Genomic DNA, 21,403 nt, shown 5'->3' with positions numbered 1-21,403 from the left:
CTATATGGTTGAAGTTTGATAAAAACCCAATCACCTACATTATAGGACCTTTCTGTTCTGTTTTTGTCTGCATGTACCTTCATTCTGTGCTGAGCCTTCTCTAGTTGTTGCTTGAGAGCCCTCAAGGTGGCTTCCCTGGCCCGTAAACTCATGTCAACTACCTCTAACTGAGAGTCAAAGGGCATATATGGAAGAAGTGGAGGAGGTTTCTGGCCATATACTGCTTCATAAGGGGTCATGTTTGTGGCTAAATGATAGGTGGTATTATACCACCATGCAGCTAGGGGCAACCATAATGGCCAATCCTCATGTTTTTCAAATGTCATGCACCTCAAATAGCACTCCACACACCTATTAACAACTCCAGTCTGTCCATCTGTTTGAGGATGATAGGTAGATGAAGTCAAAAGTGAAACCTTCTATAATCTGAATAGCTCCTGCCAAAATCTGCTGGTGAAAACCTTATCCCTGTCTGAAATTATAGTTTTGGGCATCCCATGTAATTTAAACACCCCATCCATGAAGATCTGAGCTACTTCTAAGGCTGAGTAGGGGTGTTTTAATGCCATGAAATGAGCACCTTTGCTCAATCTGTCTACTACCACAAAGATAACCTCTTTGCTCTGCAGCTTTAGGTAAACCTTCTTTAAAGTCCATAGAGATATCCTGCCACACCTTTTCTAGGATTGGCAAAGGTTGGAGTAGGCCAGGGTATGCCACATTCTCACCCTTGCACCTTTGACAAGTGTCACACTCCCTTATATACTTGTAAACATCTTGCTTCAGCTTCTTCCAATAGAAATCCTGTTTAATTCTCTTGTAGGTAGCAGTGATCCCAGAGTGACCTCCCATAGAACTGTTATGATAGAAGTTCAGTAGTTGTTTCCTCAATGACTGGTCATCCCCTACCATCATCTTTTCTTTTCTACTTAGTATGCCCCCAGTGAAAGAGTAGTATGGTTTATGATTAGAGGAAGACTCAATACTTTGAACCAGTTTTTGCAATTGTGGATCTTGCTCCCAACTAAGCTTAACAGACTCCAGTAGTTGAGAAGAGACCCCAAAAATGCTAAATAGTTGGATAGCTTCCTCCTTCCTTGAAAGTGCATCTGCTCCTACATTTTCCTTTCCTTTCTTGTAAGATATAGTGTAATCATATCCTAGCAGCTTTACCAACCACTTCTGTTGACTAGGAGTAGTGATTATTTGCTCCAAAAGATACTTGAGACTGTGGTGATCAGTCTTGATCACAAAATGTCTGCCTAACAGATATGGTCTCCACCTTTGAATTGCAGTTACCAAAGCTAGCAATTCTCTTTCATAAACAGAATAGGCTTGTTATCTTGCATCAGTATTGCCCCAATACCTGCCCCTGAAGCATCAGTTTCTACCACAAATTCCTTAGAGAAATCAGGTAATGCCAACACAGAAGCAGAAGTAATGGCTTTCTTCAATGATTCAAAAACTTCAGTGGCTGCTGAATTCCATACAAAACTTCTCTTTTTAAGTAGATCATGTAAAGGTCTGACAATCAACCTATAATCCTTGATAAACCTCCTGTAATATCCTGTTAATCCAAGGAAACCCCTCAGTTCTTTTAGTGTGTTTGGCTGAGACCAACTCAGTACTGCTGACACTTTTTGTTGGTCCATAGCTACCCCTTCTTGACTGATAACATGGCCCAAATAGTCTATCTGTGTAACTCCAAAAGCACACTTGCTTTTCTTGACAAACAACACATGATTTCTTAATAACTGAAAAGCCTCCTCCAAGTGAATCATATGGTCTAACCAGTTTGAGCTATAAATGAGGATGTCATCAAAGAAAACTAGAATGAATTTTCTGAGATAACTATGGAAAATCTGGTTCATAAGGCTCTGAAAAGTGGTTGGAGCATTAGTCAAACCAAAGGGCATTACCATGAATTCGTAATGCCCATGTTGAGTCCTAAATGTTGTTTTAGGAATGTCCTGCTCAAACATTCTGATTTGATGATAGCTTGACCTTAAATCCAATTTTGAAAAATACTTAGCTCCATGTAACTCATCTAGTAATTCCTCAATAACAGGAATTGGGAACTTGTCTTTTATAGTGCTATTGTTCAATTCCCTATAATCCATACACATTCTCCATGTTCCATCATTTTTCTTCACCATTACAATAGGAGAAGAGTAAGGACTGGTGCTATGCCTTATTACTCCAGAATTCAACATTTCATCTACCATCTTCTCAATCTCATCCTTCTGAATAGCTGGGTACCTGTATGGCCTTTTGTTTATTGGAGCAGTACCTTCTTTTAGAACAATTCTATGATCATGCTCTCTTGAAGGTGGTAGTCCTTTAGGATCCTCAAAATTATCATGATCCGACTGTAGAATCAAGTCAAGTTCTGAGGACTTTTCTTGATCTTGATACTGACCTCCCACTGAGAATAGTTCAGCAGTATCCATAGAATTCCCTTCTGATAATACCCATACTGAGATTATACACAACTCTCCTAGTTTGGCCAGCAACTTATCCATACTCCCTACTTGGATGAGTTTGGCAGCAGGAGGCTGAATTTCTCTGAGAGAAATCTTCTTGCCCATGATAGTAAACTCCATTTTGAGCTTCCTAAAGTTCCATAAAATATCCCCTAAGGTTATCAACCATTGAATGCCCAGGACCATATTGCATCCACCTATAGGTAGTACTAGCATATCAGAATCAAAAAAGACTCCCTGCATTTTCCACACCAACTTCTTGCAAACATAGTGACTCTGAACCTTATTGCCATCAGCTACTGAGACTGTAAAAGGAGCTATTGCAGTCAGAACACAACCCAACTTCTTGACAGTGTTGAGATCCAAGAAATTGTGAGTGCTGCTAGTATCAATCAAGACTTGCACAGCCTTGCCCTTGATTGACACAGTTACTCTTATAGTCCTAAAATCATGTAAGCCATTCATAGCATGAACTGAGACATGAGACAAAATGGATCCCTCAGCATCAGTCTCTAATCCTTGACCAATCATGCTCAATAACTCTGTTGGATCCAGCATCACATCTTGTTCCAGCTCCACCTCTACTAATCCCTCCTCCACCTTCATAGAAAATAATTGCCTTCTATTTTTACACATATGACCAAAACTGTATTTCTCATCACAATTGTAACAAAGCCCTTTACTTCTTTTTTCCTCCATTTCAGCAGATGTCAGTCTCTTGGCATTTTTATAGGTAGGTTTATCATATAAGGTTTGGGAATTGGAAGTTTTGTTGAGGGGTTGACTAAATCTGTGGGTTATCGTGGTGTTTGATTGGGAAGGTTGGGAATTAACAGATGAAAATCTTGGGGTATTCTTAGTTGAATAGGAGGGATTTGATGGAATCATGAAGACTTGTTTCTGTACTACCAATGTTTGCTCATGAATCCTAGATAAACTAATGGCTTTAGCTAGAGACCTAGGTGCTAACATCTTAATAGGTAAGCCAATTTCTGGCTTCAACCCTCTAATAAAACAACTAACAACATATTCTTCGGATAATTCCACCCTATTCAGCAGTTCATCAAACAAATCAACAAAGTATTGTACTGAACTTACCTGCCTTAGATCCTTAAGATCTTCCATGGGATCATCGAAAAGCTTAGATCCAAATCTGGCATACAAGCAAGCTACATACTCACCCCATCGAGGCCAATCTCTAGTTACCCTGTGCTTCATGTAAGATTGGTGCCATTGTAGTGCCCTGCCCTCAAGCTTGCAGAAACTGCTCTCACTTTAGAATCATCGGGTGTTTCCTCATATTCGAAGATCTACTCACATTTGTACAGCCAATCTTTCAACCCTACGCCATCAAAAACAGGAAAATATGTATGATAATCATGATTAAGAGGTTGATGGCCTCTAGGACGATGGCCTACCACCTCTAGCCTTTCGTTCTCCACAGGAAACTCATGGTTTTGAACTCCAGTTGTAGCCAAATTTCCCACCAGCAACTTCCTAACTTCCTCCATAGCCTGAGCTACCCTGTTGTCCACTGATTTCTGCAATTCTGACACAGATGATGTAACTGCTTCTATCGATCCTTTGAGACTATCGACTTCTTTCCTCAATTCGTGTATTCGAGTGTTATGAACTCCCATATTCACAAATCCAAGGAATGAGTGCTCTGATACCAATGATGCAAACCCAAACAAATTCGAGCTAGAACAGTGAAAGGAAGAGAAACCTAAAGGGTAAAAGTAGAAGAATTACCCTTGAACAGATTCTCTAAGCTCAACAAATAGTTGAATTAATTGAAAGAGAAGAGAGAAGACTAGTTTTATTGATTTAACATCCAAAAAACTGAAAATTACAATAGAGGAAATCAACTATATAGGGGAACATTTTTTGGCGGGAAAGTTAATTACAACTAACTTTTGGAAAGCTACCCCTTTAATTACTTTTAACGGCTTCTAACTAACCAGCTTGAATTAAGCTTTTAACCACCCCCTAATTTTGATGTAATGATTACTCAATAGTATCGTAATATTTAGACAGAGTTTTACATCGGCAAAACACAATAGGGGTGCTGGGTATATAAGTTAACAAGCCTTAGACCCTAGTGACGCGTTTTAAATTCGTGAGGGCCTAGGTCCAAAGCGGACAATATCACTAGCAGGCTGGGCTGTTACAGATGGTATCAGAGTCATTCTTGTGTTAGACAAATTCTGGTTAGGTGGGGCAAACCTTCGTGGTGAGTCTAGGTGAATCCCATGCGGTGGGGCAAAGCTTAGGGAGGATGTTGAGTCCATAAGAGGGGGTGTGTGCTCGACAAAACACAAGAGAGATGCTGGGTATATAAGTTAACAAGCCTTAGACCCTAGTAACGCGTTTTAAACTCATGAGGGCCTACGTCCAAAGTGGACAATTTCACTAGCGGGCTAGGCTGTTACAATATGCCACATCAATATCACCTCCAGCTACGCAACATATCATTTCCTCTATTAAGGTTACTTGGTGAAGATCTACTAGAGCTCAGAAACTTTGCCTGTCAAAATTTACTCCTATTTTGCACTTTGTTATAATTGTAATGGCATCTGAACACCGGGGTAGTAAAAAGTTGTGTACTGATCATTAAAGCAACTTTGTTGTTTTAGGGTTTTAGAAACTAGCACGCATATGCGATAATAGCAATATTTTCCATCAGAAATACTGCAGAGGATGGGTTTTGAGGTCCTAGGGGACAATAATTCCCTATTGATTCACATCATGCTCAACTCTCCTGCAAAAACACATACTTTTTCAAGGGTGGTGTCTCTAGACAGTGTGTACAGTTTCTTCTATTATTATTTCAGGCCCATACTTTTACAAATTGGCTATTGTCAAATTTAGAACTTTCGTATCTAGGAATTTACTTTCTTTACTGTTATTTTAGGTGACCATAGGGACTGTGAGAATGCACGGGAGAAAAATATTATTAATTAATTCTATGTTACAATTAGCCATATTTATATGTATACATAACACATAACCTACTCCTATTACATAAGGGACTAGGACTAATTACATATATTCACATAACTATTTTAACACTCCCCTTCAAGCTGGTGCATATAAATCATATGTACCGAGCTTGTTACATATGTAGTTAATATGTGGACCTTGAGGAACTTGGTGAGACTATCTGCAAATTGATCATTCGACTTCACAAACTTTGTAGCAATATCTCCCGAGAGTATCTTTTCTCTAACAAAGTGACAGTCAATCTCAATGTGTTTAGTTCTCTCATGGAACACTAGATTTGACGCAGTATGAAGAGTATCTTGATTATCACGCACAAGTCCCATCTGACTAATCTCACTAAATTTCAACTCCTTGAGCAATTGTTTGATCCAAATTAGCTCACATGTCGCCATATCCATTGCTCAATATTCTGCTTCTGCACTAGATCGAGCAAACACATTCTATTTCTTGCTCTTCCAAGACACCAAATTTCCTCTTACTAAGAGACAATATACAGACATAAAATGTCTATCAGAAGATGATCCTGCCCAATCAGCATCTAAGTATCCAACTATCTGCTCATGGCCTCGATCCTCAAACAATAAACTTTTGCCTGAGCTAATTTTATGTACTAAAAAAATGTGGACAACTGCATCCCAATGACTATCATAAGGAGAATCCATAAACTGAAACACTCACAGGAAAGAAAATGTCAGGTCTAATCACTGTGAGATAACTTAATTTACCAACCAACTGCCTATATCTTGTAAGATCGCTAAGAGGCTCCCCCTGTCCTGGCAGAAGTTTAGAATTCGGATCCATCGGAGTATCAATAGGTCTACAACCTGTCATTCCTATCTCCTCAAGAATATCTAAAGCATACTTGCGTTGTGAGATCGCAATACCTGAGCTAGACTGAGTGACCTCAATACTCATAAAATACTTTAATCTGCCCAGTTACTTAGTCTAGAAGTGCTGAAGGAGATGTTGCTTCAACTTACTAAGACCATCCTGATCATGGCCGGTAATAACAATATCATCAACATAAACGATTAGATAAATATAGATATTTGAAGTAGCATGGCGATAAAACATAGAGTAATCAGCTTTAATACGAGTCATGCCAAACTCCTGAATAATTGTGTTGAACTTACCAAACCGGGCTCGAGGAGACTGCTTTAGACTATAGAGGGACCGGTGCAACCGATATAGAAGGCCACTAGACTCCACCTGAGCAACAAAACTAGGTGGTTGCTACATATAAACCTCATCCTCAAGGTCACTGTAAAGAAAATCATTCTTAATGTCCAACTAATAGAGAGTCCAATGACGAACAACAACCATGGATAGAAAAAGGCGGACTAATGCTATTTTAGCCACATAAGAGAAAGTATCACTGTAATCGAGTCCAAATATCTGAGTATACCCTTGGGAACAACACGAGCCTTAAGTTGATTAACCTGGCCATCTGGAACAACTTTGACTACATACACCCAATGACAACCAACAGTCGATTTTCCCGAAGGAAGAGGAACAAGCTCCCAAGTACCACTCATATGTAAAGCAGACATCTCGTCAGTGATATCCTATCACCATCCTGGATGAGACAATGCTTCACATGTAGACTTAGGGATGAAAACAGAGGACAAAGATGATACAAATGCACAATGGGATGATGATAGATGATGGTAACTTAAACCGACATAATGAGGATTAGGATTAAGTGTGGACTGTATACCTTTTCATAGTGCAATCAGTTGACTAAGAGGAGACAAGTATGCAGTATGAGCAGGGTCAGGTGCAGGACGTGAATCAACTAGGCCTGATGCTGGGCGCGGATGACGATGATAAGTCAAGAGTGGTGGAGTTGTAGAAGGTTGAACTGGATCTATAGGTGGTGGAGCTGCAACTGGAGCTATGAAGGAAGATGAATGGGAGATAGTGACTGAATCTCCAAAAGACGGAACTGGTAGCACCTTAAAAATATCTAAGTGATTACCTGAACCTGTGAAGTATGATTAGGTTTCAAAGAAGATAACATCAACATGCATAAGATACAGCTTGAGGTCATGAGAATAACATCGATATCCCTTTTGCGTTCTTGAGTAACCCAGAAATACGCATTTAAGCGCATGAGGAACTAACTTATCTTTTTCTGGAGTAATGTTATAAATAAAACACGTACTCCTAAAGATACGGGGTAGAAGAGAGAACAAAGGTAAGTGGGGAAACAAGATAGAGAATGGAACTTGATTCTGGATAGCTGAAGATGGCATAAGATTGATAAGATATCAAGAAGTAAGAATTGTATCCCCTCAAAAATGCAGCGGAACATGAGATTGTGTTAGTAGGGTATGAGCAGTTTTAATAAAATGTCTATTCTTTCTTTCAGCTATCCTATTTTGTTGGGATGTGTACGGACAAGATGTTTGATGAATAATCCCATAGGAGTTCATAAACTACTGAAATGGGGAAGACAAATACTCTAGGGCATTATCGCAACGAAATGTGCAGATAGAAACCCCAAATTGATTTTGAATTTCAGCGTGGAAGGTCTGAAAATAGAAAACAACTCGGGTCAATTTTTCATCAAAAATATCCAAGTGCACCTGGAATAATCATCAATGAAACTGACAAAGTAGCAGAATCCCAAGGTATAACTGACCCGACTAGGACCCCAAACATCTGAATGGACTAACGTAAAGGGTGACTCTGCTCGATTATCAAGACATCGCGGGAAATGGGAACGGGTATGCTTACCGATCTGACATGACTCACACTCTAGAGTGGACAAGTGAGATATGTCAGGTACCATTTTCTGATATATTGACAAACTAGGATGTCCCAACCGTTTATGTAATAAATTTGGTAATTTAGTAACGGGACAAGTTGTTGAAGGAAGACAAGGTGTGAGTCCATGTGATTTTGCAAGGATAAGGTAATAAAGTCCATCTGATTCACGTTTGATACCAATGATCTGTCACATACTGTGTTCCTGTATAAAACAAGGTCATCAAGAAATAAAACAGCAGATTTAAGTGATTTGACTAAGCAACTAACGTCTATGAGATTAAAAAGACTACCGAGAACATAAAAAACTGAATCTAAAGGTAAGGAAGAAAGTGGACTTTCTTGACCTATTGCAGTTGCCATGGTTTGAGACCCGTTGGCCGTTGTGACTGTTGGAAGAGATTGAGAATACGAAATACTAGTAAAAAGAGATTTGTTATCAGAAATATGATTAGATGCACCTGAATCAATGACCCAAGACTTAGAGGTTGAAGATTGGGATACACAAGTCACGCTACTATCTGTTTGAACAATGGAAGTTATCCTTAAAGATGTCTGTTTACATGCTTTGTACTGAAGGAACTTAATACAATCCAGTAAAGAAACTGATGGGTTTATAGTACCTTAGCTTTATGTTTTGATGATCTAAAAAACTTACTGTCAATGGACCAGATAAGGGACCTGACACACGTGGTACAATACTCAATCAACAGACTCGAGCTAATGTGAGTTGCTATGACTTCAAAAGATAAAGAATCAACATGGGGACCTAATCCCCTTGTGTTTTTCTAATAGCAGTACGAAGTCAACTGTCTACAGCTAGAAATTGACTTCCTGCAGTATACACACAAACGGTGCAGCAGAGTACAACAGTCACTCCCTATTGACCAACCAAGTGATGTCATCCAAGTTGTATTAAAAAAGAGCATTTCAATAAAACATCACTTGAACACATGTGAATTCATTCAAGCACTCCAACCGTTCATCTATCAAGCATTCAATTCTCAAGTGCATCAAGAACAAAGTACAACACTACTACGAACCAGTTCTATCATGACCCAAGTCGCCCTCCGTGAATTGTCATGACGACACCTAGTCTCTACGACTGGGTAAGCCTAACAATTGCGGAAAAAGGAAAAACAACAGATAAAATAAATAAAAACTATAGAATTAACATAGTGAATATTAAAAGATGTCGCTCGGCATATACAATATAGTCTCTCAAACTGAACAACTTCCCAAAACCCGAAATCTCATGAAATCACAAGTTGTTGAATAACTACGAGGGTCTAACTCCCGAATATCTAAACAAAAGTAAATACAGAAGGGCTAATACTGAAAGAGAGAATGGAAAGAGACTCCTCGATCGTGAACGTGGCAGATATACCTCGAAGTCTCTAGGAAATCGCCTCGCCTCAAAAGTAGTAAGGCCGAATCGAAGTACCTGGATCTGCACATGAAAAACATGCACAGAAAGGGCATAAGTACACCACAACAGTACTCAGTAACTGCCAAGTCTAACCTCGGTCGAGTAGTGACGAGGAAGGTCAGGGCCCTACTGATTATAGCTAAAAATGAGGTAAAACAATATAGAGTACGACAATGTAATTAAATGCTAATAGTATGAAGTAACACAGGGTAATAAGAACAACAACAACTATAACAGAGACAAAATAATCACAGAAGGAATACATCTCAACACAGAGATAATAACCGGGGATCTCTTAGTATCCTCAATATGTGTGCTGGGATCTCTCGATATCCCGAGGATCTCTTAGTATCCTCAATATATGTGTTGGGGATCGCTCGCATCCCGAGGATCTCTTAGTATCCTCAATATATGTGCTGGGGTCTCTCGGTATCCAGCACTACAGTCCAAATCAATATATATGTGCAGGGGATCGCCCGGAATACAAATTCGTAGTCCCAAAGTAAACAGGCAGGGGGATCTCTCGGGATACCATCCCGTAGTCCCAAAGTAAACACACAGCAGCAACATGAAGAATACTCAATTCAATTCAAATTTCATACCAAGGCAAAACAGATATTTCTAACCTAGCATGCTGCAAATAATCCAAATAAGGCAGTTTGAGCAAGTAAAGCAATTAAGTCAATTAGACATGCTTCCCTAAGCTAACAACAGACTTAAATTGCAAGTAGTATAAACAGGAAAGGAAACACAGTTATAGTTACTTAATGGAAACAGGATTTTCAACAATTAGCACAAGTATGCACTCGTCACCTCACGTACAAGGTATTTCAAATATCAACAATACCAAATCCTAAGGGGAGTTCCCCCACACAAGGTTAGGCAAGCCACTTACCTCGAACCAGCTCAAAAATCAACCCGAAACCACGTTCTTGCCATGAGTTCTCGACTCCAAATGGTCCAAATCTATTTAAATCAATTGCATAATGTAAATATAACATCAAGTAACTGATTTCACTAATAAATTCTAAGCTAATACGTAAAATTAGGAAAAATGACCAAAACGCCCCTCGGGCCCATGTCTCAAAATCAGGTAAAATTTACAAATTCGGAATCCTCACACTCTCATGAGTTTATATATACACAAATTACTCCAATCCGACATCAAAAGCTTGATCAAAACTCCAAAATTAGGTCTAAGAACTTTTTCGAATTTTTCTCCAATTTTTTCACCCCAAATTCGAATTTAAAGGATGAATTTAAGCATAGATTCGTGGAAATTAATCAAAACCGAGTAAGAACAACTTACCCAAAACACCTAGGTGAAAATCTCTCTCACAATTGCCAATCCCGAGCTCCCAAATCAATTTCTAAGGTTTTGAGACTAAACCCTCGATTCTGCCCCTCGATGCCCCTTTTCATTAAATGGGGATTTCCTCACCTGCGACTTGGTATTCGCAGTACCGCTTCTGCGGTGCCTGGGCCGCATCTGCGGTCAAATCCCATTTCGCCTCAAACTGCATCTGCGATACTTGAACCGCTTCTGTGGTGTTGCACATGTGGTCCAATACACGAAGGTGCGGTTATGACAGGTTCAACCAACTTCATATTTCTCCTAAGTCCAATTCAACTTCCGTTAAGCACTCGAAACTCACCCGAGGCCCCCCGGACCTCAACCAAACCTGCCAACCAATCCTAAAACATCAAACAAACTTGTTCCAACCCTCGAAGCACATCAAACAATGCTAGAACCACAAATCACTCTCCAATCCAAGCCTAAGGATTTCCAAAACTTCAAATTTCTGCTTTCGATTAAAAAGTCTATCAAACCTCGTCAGAATGACTAGGAGTTTTACACACACATCACATTTAACACTACAGAGCTACTCCAACTTTCAAAATTCCATTCCGACCCTTAGATCAAAATCTCACTATCAAACCGGAAACTTCAAAATTTCAACTTTCGGCATTTCAAGCCTAAATAAGCCACGGACCTCCAAAATACAATCCGAACATGCCCCTAATCCCGAAATCACCCAACGGAGCTAACAAAACTGACAGAATTCTATTCCAAGGTCGTCTTCACACTGCTCCGACTACGGTCCAAATTCTAAAGTTTGAGCTCTCTTTTAGGGACTAAGTGTCCCAAAACTCTCCGAAACTCCAAATAAACCTTCCCAGAAACTCATAATAGCAGAAACAACACGGGGAATGCAGTTAATAAGGAATCAGGGCATAAATTCTTAAAACAACCGGTCGAGTCGTTACAAGTTCCTACAACAAGTCTCTTGTATGTCCTTAGTTGAGTTGTGACTTTGTAATTGTTCTTCATTGTAATTCCTACTTTGCTTATCTAGAAGCTTTAATTAGGAATCCCTTGTAAACCATAAACCTTCAGTGTTTGTGTTGTGACTAGAGTTAGTCATGAGTTGAAGTTTTTGTAATAGGTGTATTGAAAAGTGGCTTGTAATAGTTGTATTACAAGTTAGTGAGGGATTAAGAGTTTAATTCCTAGATTGCATAGGTTGTAATATAAAGTTTGTTTATAGTGAAGTTGATATCCTACCAGGGTAGGTCATTATTTTTATCCCCTTGAGTAAGGATTTTTTCACGTAAAAGTTCCCTGTTCCATTTACTTACTGTTGCATTAGCATTATCTGTGGAAACCTATACAGGACTTGGTCTCTCTATAGCTTGGTGGACTCATATATTCTATCAATTGGTATCAGAGCGGGTTCTTTCTATCAGGTTAACACCTAGAAAGTCTTCTCATGGCTGCTCCACCAAATTTTGAAGAGGGTCAGTCTACCTACAGACCACCCAGGTTCAATGGGCAATACTATGGGTGGTGGAAGACAAGAATGCATGACTTTATCATGGCAGAAGATTCTGAGTTGTGGGATGTTATTTGTGATGGTCCTTATGTCCCAACAAAGAAGGTCGGAGACCCTCCAGTGACGATGCCAAAATCCAGGAAAGAATACAATGATGCAGATAGGAAAGTTGTGGAGAAAAACTTTGTGCCAAGAAAATTTTGGTGTGTGGCATAGGACCTGATGAATACAACAGGATCTCAGCCTGTCAATCTGCCAATGAAATATGAGAAGCTTTACAAATAGCACACGAGGGACCACTCAAGTAAAACAATCTAAGATTGACATGCTCACCATTGAGTATGAGCTCTTCAGAATGAAGGACGATGAATCCATTCAAGACATGCGCACAAGATTCACGTCTATCATAAATGAGTTACACTCATTTGGTGAAATCATTCCTTGGAACAAGCTCGTGAGGAAAATTCTCAGTGTTTTGCACAGTTCATGGGAGAGTAAAGTGAATGTCATTATTGAAGCAAAGGATTTGCATGCGCTAACTATAGATGAGCTAATTGGAAATCTGAAAACCTACAAAATGAAGAAGAAGAAGGATAGTGAAAGAGAACCAAAGAAGGAAAAGAACCTGGTACTCAAAGTTAAAAGCAATGACTCAAGTGAGGAGGACAGTGATATGGCTTACTTAACCAAAAGGTTTCAGAAAATGGTCTGAACAAATGGAGGCATACCAAAGAGAGGCAGTTCCAACAAACCAAAGAATTATGACCTCTGTCATAAATGTGGAAAGCCAGAGCATTTCATCAAGGATTTCCCTCTCCTGAAGCAAGAACATTTTGAGTACAACTCTGACAAAGCAGCCAAGAGGAACCCGGTTCCCGACAAACGCTTCAAAAGAAAGAACGTCGCTGACAATGTTATGAAGCAAGCTCTTGCAGCATGGGGAGATTCCTCCAGTGAGTCTGAAGAAGAAAATGATGCAGGTGATAGTTCTATGATGGCCTTTGAAAGTGAAGCAAATGAATATGATTCAATATTTGCTTTGATGGCTCAGTCAGACAATGATGAAAATGATGACAATGATGAGGTAAATTTCAGGGATATTCAGAGAAATCTGAAATCCTACTCTCCTAAGAAACTCATGTCATTAGCAAATGTATTAATTGATGCATATCATAGTCTTGTAGATAATAAGGATGCCTTAACCATAGAGTTAGGAGATGCTGAACAAACTAGAGATGACATGGTAGTTTGTGTGGTTGATCTGAAGGAAACCATATGTAATCTAGAAAATGAAAAGGAGGTTCTAACTGAGAAAATTGCTAGTGTAGAACATGAAAGAGACGATTTGATAGTAGTAGCTGTTGACTTAAAAGAAACCATCGAAAATTTCAGTAAAGAAAAGAATGACTTAGTGGAGAAAGTTGATGCCCTAGAGTAAGAAAAAAATGACCTCTTAGTTGTGATTATAGACTTGAAGAAAACAATAGATGAACTCAAAGCAGAATGTAGGCCTGGAAATTATGATAAAGGAAAAGAAGTTGCTAGTGAGGCACATATCAAGCTTGAAAACGAGTTAAATGCTGTAAAAACTAGTTTATGCGCTCAACTTGAGAAAAATAGACAACTTCAAGCAGATTTGAAAAGAGTAAAAAATGACCTTGAGAAGTCTCTTAAGTGGACCTGGTCCTCGGATGCTATTACAACCATGTACGTTAACAATGGTGGAAACAGGCAGGGAACATAGTTTCAAAAGGAGATAACCTCTTATGACCCTCATAGCAAGTATGTTATTGTACCTGATAATTGGTTGTGTACCCACTAAGGGAAAAATGAGCATTTCAAAGAAAATTGCCAAGGCAGGGTTCAATCTCTTCAGAAAAATAAAGTTCTTGCTAAAAGAGTAACTGCTAAAGAGGACCAGGTGCCACCCATAAAAAGCGCATATTACCTACATGGACTAGAAAAGGATTTATTCATCCTCTTGTTTATTAAAAGGGACCCAAACTTGCTTGGATTCCTAAATCTAACCCTTGATTTTCTTATGCAGGGAACAGTGAAAGGAAGCAGTCAACGATGATTCATGGACAGTGGATGCTCAAAGCACACGACTGGGAATACCATGGAGTTTCTTTCACTAAAAGCCCTACAATGAGGTAGTGTATCCTTTGGTAATGGGAAAAAGGGGTACATTCTTGGAGTTGGAAAGATTGAAAAATCACTCTCTCACTCAATTGAGAATATGTACTATGTCAATGGTCTTAAGTACAGTCTCTTGAGTGTTTCTCAAATATGTGATAAAGGAAACAAGGTGGAGTTTTTGTCAAAGATATGCACAGTTACAAATCTATTAACTGGTGAAGTGGTACTTGTGGTCAAAAGATACAAGAATATCTACGTTGCTGATTTTGAGTCCCTACAAAGTGGTGATTGATAAGTCCGGATTTTAACGTGTTTTATCCCCCTACTTACCTATGATGTGATTATAAATTGCTACAAATTAGTCCCAAAATGCTCACAAATTGTGCTTGAATGCAGGTTTGAGTGACAAATTGACAAAAGGTCAAATATCGGCTCAAAAAGGAGTGAAACCTGCTCTAGTATCAAGACCAAGTGAATGGAGGAAAAATGGGCCTAGTGCGGATCGCGCAAAAGCAACCGCGGCCGCACTAGGAAGTTCAGAGAAGGGAAAAATCAGGCTAAGAGCTACTCGGCCGTGGTACCATTTATGCGGTCCGCATTCAGGCTTCGCGGCCGCGGTACCATTTACGCGGTCCGCGGAGCAGAGGTTTAGAGAAGTGCACTTTTGGTCACGCGATCCACGATCACGCTTGCGCGGACCGCGCCAGTTGCCATCGCGGCTGCGGTACCCTTCCACGCGGTCCGCGTCCCCCTATTCAAGTTATCAAACAGTTGAAGTCTAAGAGCCAGTACGGCCACAGACCATTTTGTGCGGCCCGCACTGACCCGGCAGGGGTATTTTTGTCCAGTTTTTCCAGCCTAGTATAAATAGAACATTTTACTATTTTTTAGGGCTCTCTTTTATCGGGGAACTTCAGACGATAGCTGCACTCGGTGTTGTAGCCATTTTTTGGCATATTTTGCTTTACATTAACAATAGATTATTGTAGTTTCTTCTAGTAATTAATTATTATGTTTAGTTGTTCATCTATTTCTTCAATTTCTGTATTTAGCATGAGTAGCTAAACCCATTAGCTAGGGTTGTGGCTCAACCCTAGTGTGGGTAATTGATGGGTGTTGCTATCTATGGTTAGATTGATATTGGGTGTTTGCTATTTGGGTTGATTTTATATTTTTATTCAAGAATTGGTGGTTGCAAACACTGATTCAAGCTTAGTGGGTTTAACTCTTCTTGAGAAAGAAAGTCTATGACCCCAAAATTGACCCAACAAGGAATTGGGATGGACCCATGAGAAATGGTAGTCCCAATTAATGGGTTAAATCTCGAGAGAGTAATCACCCTACTTGAACCCTAGTTGTTTGGTCTCATTGGCCGGGAAAAATCACTCTCTCTACCGAGAGGTGTGAGAGTGGGTGCAATTGTGCAACGGTTATAGTATAATCCCCAAATATGTCAATCTATCCTTAGTAACATCTACCCGTCAATTAGCCACCTAGGTGATGCTACGACCCTAGTGCCCTTCTTCCCATTAATTACAACTTGGCAATATTCTCTTACAATAATTTAGCTTCAATCCTTAGTTTTATAATAGTAGTTATAAATACAAAAACTCAAAAAGTGTTTGAAGTGAAATTAGGAGCACAAACACATCTCTAGGATAAACAGACAATCCAACTCCACTACTAGCGCCCTGAGGAAATCGATCTCGACCCTCATATCGGGTAAAATCTATTGCGACCCGCTCTTCCTACCTTAGTGTAGTGTCGAGTTGGCAGCGATCAGTGATCTGAGTTGCTTGAAAGCAGTTGATGATGATGCTGAACTGTGACACAGAAGGCTGGGGCATACAAGCTTCTCTCTACTGAATAAGCTAGTTCAGAAGGACCTGGTTCATGGTCTGCCCAAGTCAAAGTTCAAGGAGCACAAAGTTTGTGATGCCTACGCCAGAGGGAAGCATGTGAAATCCTCATTCAAGACAAAGAAGGATGTCAGTACCTCAAAACCACTTGATCACCTTCATATGGATCTATGTGGTCCTATGAGAGTGCAAAGCAGGGGAGGAAAAAGATATATTTTTGTGATAGTGGATGATTATTCCAGATTCACTTGGACTCTATTCCTTAGAACAAAAGATGAGACCTTTGAGGTTTTTGTAGCCTTTGTGAAGAAAATTCAAGTGAAGATGGAGTGAAAAATAGCATGCATTAGATAAGATCATGGGATAGAATTCGACAATGCTAAGTTTGACGAATTCTACAACGAGAATGGCATTACCCATAACTTCTCAGCCCCAAGAACTCACAGTAAAATGGAGTTGTGGAAAGAAAGAACAGAACCCTTGAAGAAATGGCAAGAATAATGATGATCGATAATGGGATTGCTAAGAACTTCTGGGCTGAAGAGTTCAACACTACCTGCTACTTGGTGAACATGTGCATGATCAGGTCTTTCTTGAACAAAACTTTCTATGAGTTGCTGAATGGAAGGAAGTCCAAGCTGACTCACTTAAGAACATTTGGGTGTAAATGTTATGTTCTCAATAATGGAAAGAATCAGCTTGGAAATTTTGATGCAAAGAGTGATGAAGGGATCTTTTTGGGATATTCCTCTCAGAGTAAAGCCTACAAGGTTTACAACAAGTAGACTCAGTGTGTTGAGGAAAGTGTACACATAATCTTTGATGAGTCCTACTTCTCCTGGTAGAAAAGCAACAAGGATGATCAAGATGGAGTATCTATGCTACTTCCAGGTCAAGTTATTGATATGGCAAATGGAAAGGCAGATATGATGAGTCAAGTGAAAGAGACTAGTGAAGACAATACAATCTCTTCCTCATCAACCGGAGAGAACCAGGTACCACAATTATAACCACAGAAGCTGAAGAAAGAGTGGTTGATGCAGTTCAAAGTACTCCACATGTTGTTGAAAGAAGGATACAAGAGAATGAGTCAGGATTACTCAGCTCCTCTACAAATGAAGCTCAAGTGCCCAACTAGAAACACAAAAGCTCTCATCTCTTGACAACATAATTACTCCTCTGGATTTAGGAGTCCAAACCAGATCAAAATCCAGAAATTCACTTGTCTTCTCAACATTTCTCTCCAAAATAGAACCCAAAAACATTAAGGAAGCCTTAAAAGATGCAGACTGGATCGCAACCATGCAAGATGAGCTGCATCAATTCGAAAGGAAGAATGTATGGCACTTGATACCTAGACCCTCAGATCAAACCATCACAGGAACCATGTGGGTATTCAGGAATAAGCTCGATGAACATGGAAACACTACAAGGAACAAGGCAAGGCTAGTGGTCCAAGGCTATAATTAAGAGGAAGGAATTGATTATGATGAGACTTTTGCTCCGGTTTCTCTCATGGATGCTATCAGAATCCTCATTGCCTTTGCATCACATATGGAATTCACTTTGTTCCAAATGGATGTCGAAAGTGCATTTCTGAATGGCTTCCTCAAGGAAGAAGTGTATATAAAACAACCTTCAGGTTTTGAATGTCATGAACACCTTGAACATGTGTTAAAATTGGACAAGGCACTGCATGGGTTGAAGCAGGCTCCTCGAGCTTGGTATGAAAGGTTGTCAAAGTTTCTCTTAGAAAATGGTTTTACAAGAGGAAAAATTGACAACTGATTCAGGTATATGTTAATGACAAAGTTTCTCATCATTCAGGTGTATGTTGATGATATCATTTTGGGGCAACAACTGATTCACTATGTGAGGAATTTGCAAAACTCATGGGAAGTGAGTTTGAGATGAGCATGATGGGTGAGTTGAATTTCTTCTTGAGTCTTCAAGTGAAGCAGTCCACAAAGGGTACATTCATCAGTCAGCAGAAATACATCAATGAGCTTCTAAAGAGATTTGATATGGAAGTATCAAAAGTGATTGACACTCCCATTACTACTGCCACTTGACTAGACATGGATAGAGGAATTATTGGGTCTCTTCTCTATCTCACTGCCATCAGGCCATATATTGTCTTTAGTGTTGGACTATGTGCAAGATTTCAATCAAATCCCAAGGAATCTCATATGAAGGCTGACAAAAGAATTCTGAGATATCTTAAGGGAACACAAGACCTGGTTCTATACTACCCTTTAGGTGATAATTTTAATCTTACTGGGTATGCTGATGCTGACTATGCAGGTTATCTTGTGGATAGGAAAAGCACATCTGGAATGGCTCACTTCCTAGGATCATGTCTTATTTCACGGGGGACAAGGAAGCAATTCAGTAGCGCTTTCAACAGCTGAAGCAGAATATGTTGCTGCAGCTTCATGTTGTGCTCAACTCCTATGGATCAAACATCAACTAGTAGACTTTGGAGTGTACACTAATTGTGTGCCTCTTCTGTGTGATAACACAGGTGCACTCAATATGGCCAAAAATCTAGTCCAACATAAAAGGACCAAGTACATTGATGTGAGACATCATTTTCTCAAAGATAATGTGGAAAAGGGCTTATCTGTATGAAGTTCTGCAGCAAAGAGGACCAAATTGTAGATATCTTCACCAAAGCCCTGAGTATAGAACACTTTGAGAGAAACAGGCTAGAATTGGGGCTAATAAAGCCTAATTGAGAACTTGATTCCTACCATAACTATGAAAATCACATTTAGGTAAAGTTAGCTAAAGTGTTTTTCGGCCAAGTCAAACTCACTTCAATATCGTTACAGGTAGACACACATGATGATTATAGAAGCTGCAGAAGCACTGCATGAATGGTAAAAGAGGGTTGAGAATTTTTGAAAGACCGGTCAAGAACCTGGTTCTTGTACCATATGTTAGTAGTCTTGTGATTTTCTCATACATACCTCAAAAAGAAACAAAAATTGAGTGCCACATCATAAACCTTTTTAGACCCTGTATGTCACGTCTTTTCATTTAAATCCCTTCACTTCCCTCTGAAACGTTGCATCTTCCCAAAATATCTACCGCCATTTCAGAACCCGTTTCTCTCTTCTTCATAACTGCCTTCTTCCTCTTTAAAACTCTCTCATCTCCAGACCTTGAACGATTATCTCTCTCCTTCTCATCCCTTCCAAAATTTTCAAACTGATCATCCTCCATGGCTGAAGAACAAACAATTCTCCCTTTCATTGAAGAGAAAACCCCCAACTCCTCCGTTCTTAAAGAAACACCTCTCAAAATTTCCCTTTCCACCACTATTGAAATTGAAGCACCTAAACCTGATTCTCCTTCACCCTCCATCTCTCTCACCACACCCTCAGAACACACTCTTCATCTAAGTGTTGAGAACTGAGAAGTCCTTAAAATTGATAGTCTCTCTTCTCTATCGCCTAAGATTCTCAAAGAATAAAGCAAAGATGGAGAACAAAGTGAGACTTCATAGGTAGAAAAGGTTTATGAGGTTAGTGTTAATTAGTCTACAGGTACTCCAGTATGGGATTTTGTCGCACCCATAGAATCTCAGGAAAGAGAGGCCATAGAAAACATATTAGCCATATCTGCTAAAGGAATAGTGTATGAGGTTACCTCTACTATGCCTGAGTCTCAGGGGGAAGAGACTCAGTCGTTGGTGAGAGAAGGAACGGTGGTGCTCTTTGAACAACCTGCACCAGAAGAAACTACTGGGACCCCTCTTGAAGGACCTGACACCTTTCCTGAGGAAACATGTCAGGGATTTTCTTCCCAGGTCAGTTTCAACCCTGCTCCTTCTCCTCACTTTGATGCTAAGCCTTTTGAAGTAGTGGCTCCTACTATGAGGTCCAGTGATAAAGAAGATCGGGATAATGTTGCCCTAGATATGTTCATTGCCAGAAGGAGGCCAGTAGCCACTCCTTAGCTCTCTCCTCAGCGACCTATTATGAGGTTGCAAAAAAATGAGGCTCTTGAGTCTGCCCTGCAGAAGAGTAAAAGGAGTAGCTAGAAGAAGAAAAAGAGGCTGGTGAAGGATGGAGAGATTGTTTATGACGAGAACATTCCTGTAGTGGAAGTGGATGAGGAAGCTGAAGAGTAACCAAGTTCCTTAGTCAAGAGACCTCAGAAAAAAAACAATCTGCTGAAAGTGCTTCAGAGGAGGCTGTAGGAATGCCTAGTAAAAAGTCAGTGAAAAGTAGTGACAAGTTGAAGCAAGTGGTGGCTGAAGAGTCACTGTCTAATGATGATACTCTAGTGAAATCAAGTGGAAAGAGTAAGTGTAGTGTGAAGTCTGGTAAAAGAAAATTGGAGAATGTGAAGGAATTCGGTTCTGTAAAGAAAGTGAAACGTGAAAATGTGTCTAGTAAAGAAAGGTTGAGATACCAAAAGGTTCTGTGGGGTTGCACATTTGACCTAGAAATATCTGATATGGCTAGTATGAGGAAAATACTTGAAATGGTCGAATTTCAACAGTGGGGACATCTGTTCAAAGTGGATGTGCCCAAGGTTTATGAGGATGAGGTCCAAAGTTTCTATGCCGACCTATTTACTATTGAATCTGACCATATCTGTGCATTGGTAAATGGAGTTGACATTGTCATGGACTCTGCTCTGCTAGGAGACATACTTAAGGTTCCTGTTGACGGTATGTCTTCTGTTAAGGATGTCTGGGGCTCTAACTTTAGGCATGCTATAGTAAAGGAGGGATCAGTCTAGCGGGGGGAACGAGTGCATAAGAAAACTTTGCTTCATATGTATCAGCTCCTGTTTGAGTTGGTAAACAAGATCCTGCTACCTCGCGCTGAGAGGAGGTCTATCACATCCAAGTCTGATATGTATCTAATGGAA

The 21,403-nt window shown here is 39.8% G+C and overlaps 3 protein-coding genes across 3 annotated transcripts; 2 read left to right on the top strand and 1 right to left on the bottom strand.

Annotated features, from left to right (window-relative positions):
* Positions 1–5,926: 5,926 nt before the first annotated feature.
* LOC138888280 (secreted RxLR effector protein 161-like) lies at positions 5,927–7,036 on the bottom strand. The gene is made up of 2 exons (XM_070170116.1): positions 6,926–7,036; positions 5,927–6,151 (listed from the first exon to the last, which is right to left on the bottom strand). The coding sequence occupies exons 1-2, from the start codon at positions 7,034–7,036 to the stop codon at positions 5,927–5,929; spliced, it is 336 nt and encodes a 111-aa protein (XP_070026217.1).
* A 5,419-nt stretch (positions 7,037–12,455) lies between these two features.
* Positions 12,456–16,849, top strand: LOC104213617 (uncharacterized). Its single transcript, XM_070170115.1, has 8 exons — positions 12,456–12,721; positions 12,804–13,224; positions 13,306–13,909; positions 13,988–14,239; positions 14,566–14,671; positions 14,787–14,941; positions 15,054–15,231; positions 16,492–16,849. Exons 1-8 carry the CDS (start codon positions 12,456–12,458, stop codon positions 16,847–16,849), a joined length of 2,340 nt encoding a protein of 779 aa, XP_070026216.1.
* Positions 16,850–18,594: 1,745 nt separating this feature from the next.
* On the top strand, positions 18,595–18,927 carry LOC138888279 (secreted RxLR effector protein 161-like). The gene has a single exon (XM_070170113.1). The coding sequence runs from the start codon at positions 18,595–18,597 to the stop codon at positions 18,925–18,927; it is 333 nt and encodes a 110-aa protein (XP_070026214.1).
* The last annotated feature ends 2,476 nt before the right edge of the window (positions 18,928–21,403 follow it).

Source organism: Nicotiana sylvestris, chromosome 3 (assembly GCF_000393655.2).
Source record: "Nicotiana sylvestris chromosome 3, ASM39365v2, whole genome shotgun sequence".
NCBI classification, from domain to species: Eukaryota; Viridiplantae; Streptophyta; class Magnoliopsida; order Solanales; family Solanaceae; genus Nicotiana; species Nicotiana sylvestris.
Note: the sequence above shows the minus strand (reverse complement) of the source record. Positions and strands in the feature narration are given on the sequence as shown.

Excerpts from the sequence above, each read along its gene's own strand:
- LOC138888280 (XM_070170116.1), bottom strand. The coding sequence starts at position 7,036 with ATGTCTGCTTTACATATGAGTGGTACTTGGGAGCTTGTTCCTCTTCCT. Across the intron at positions 6,152-6,925 it reads AAGTTGTTCCAGATGGCCAG|TTTATGGATTCTCCTTATGA; the intron begins GTTAATCAACTT and ends TGAGTGTTTCAG.
- LOC104213617 (XM_070170115.1), top strand. The coding sequence starts at position 12,456 with ATGGCTGCTCCACCAAATTTTGAAGAGGGTCAGTCTACCTACAGACCA. Across the intron at positions 13,225-13,305 it reads CCAAAAGGTTTCAGAAAATG|CCAGAGCATTTCATCAAGGA; the intron begins GTCTGAACAAAT and ends AAATGTGGAAAG. Across the intron at positions 14,240-14,565 it reads AACCATGTACGTTAACAATG|GGAACAGTGAAAGGAAGCAG; the intron begins GTGGAAACAGGC and ends TTTCTTATGCAG.
- LOC138888279 (XM_070170113.1), top strand. The coding sequence starts at position 18,595 with ATGGATAGAGGAATTATTGGGTCTCTTCTCTATCTCACTGCCATCAGG.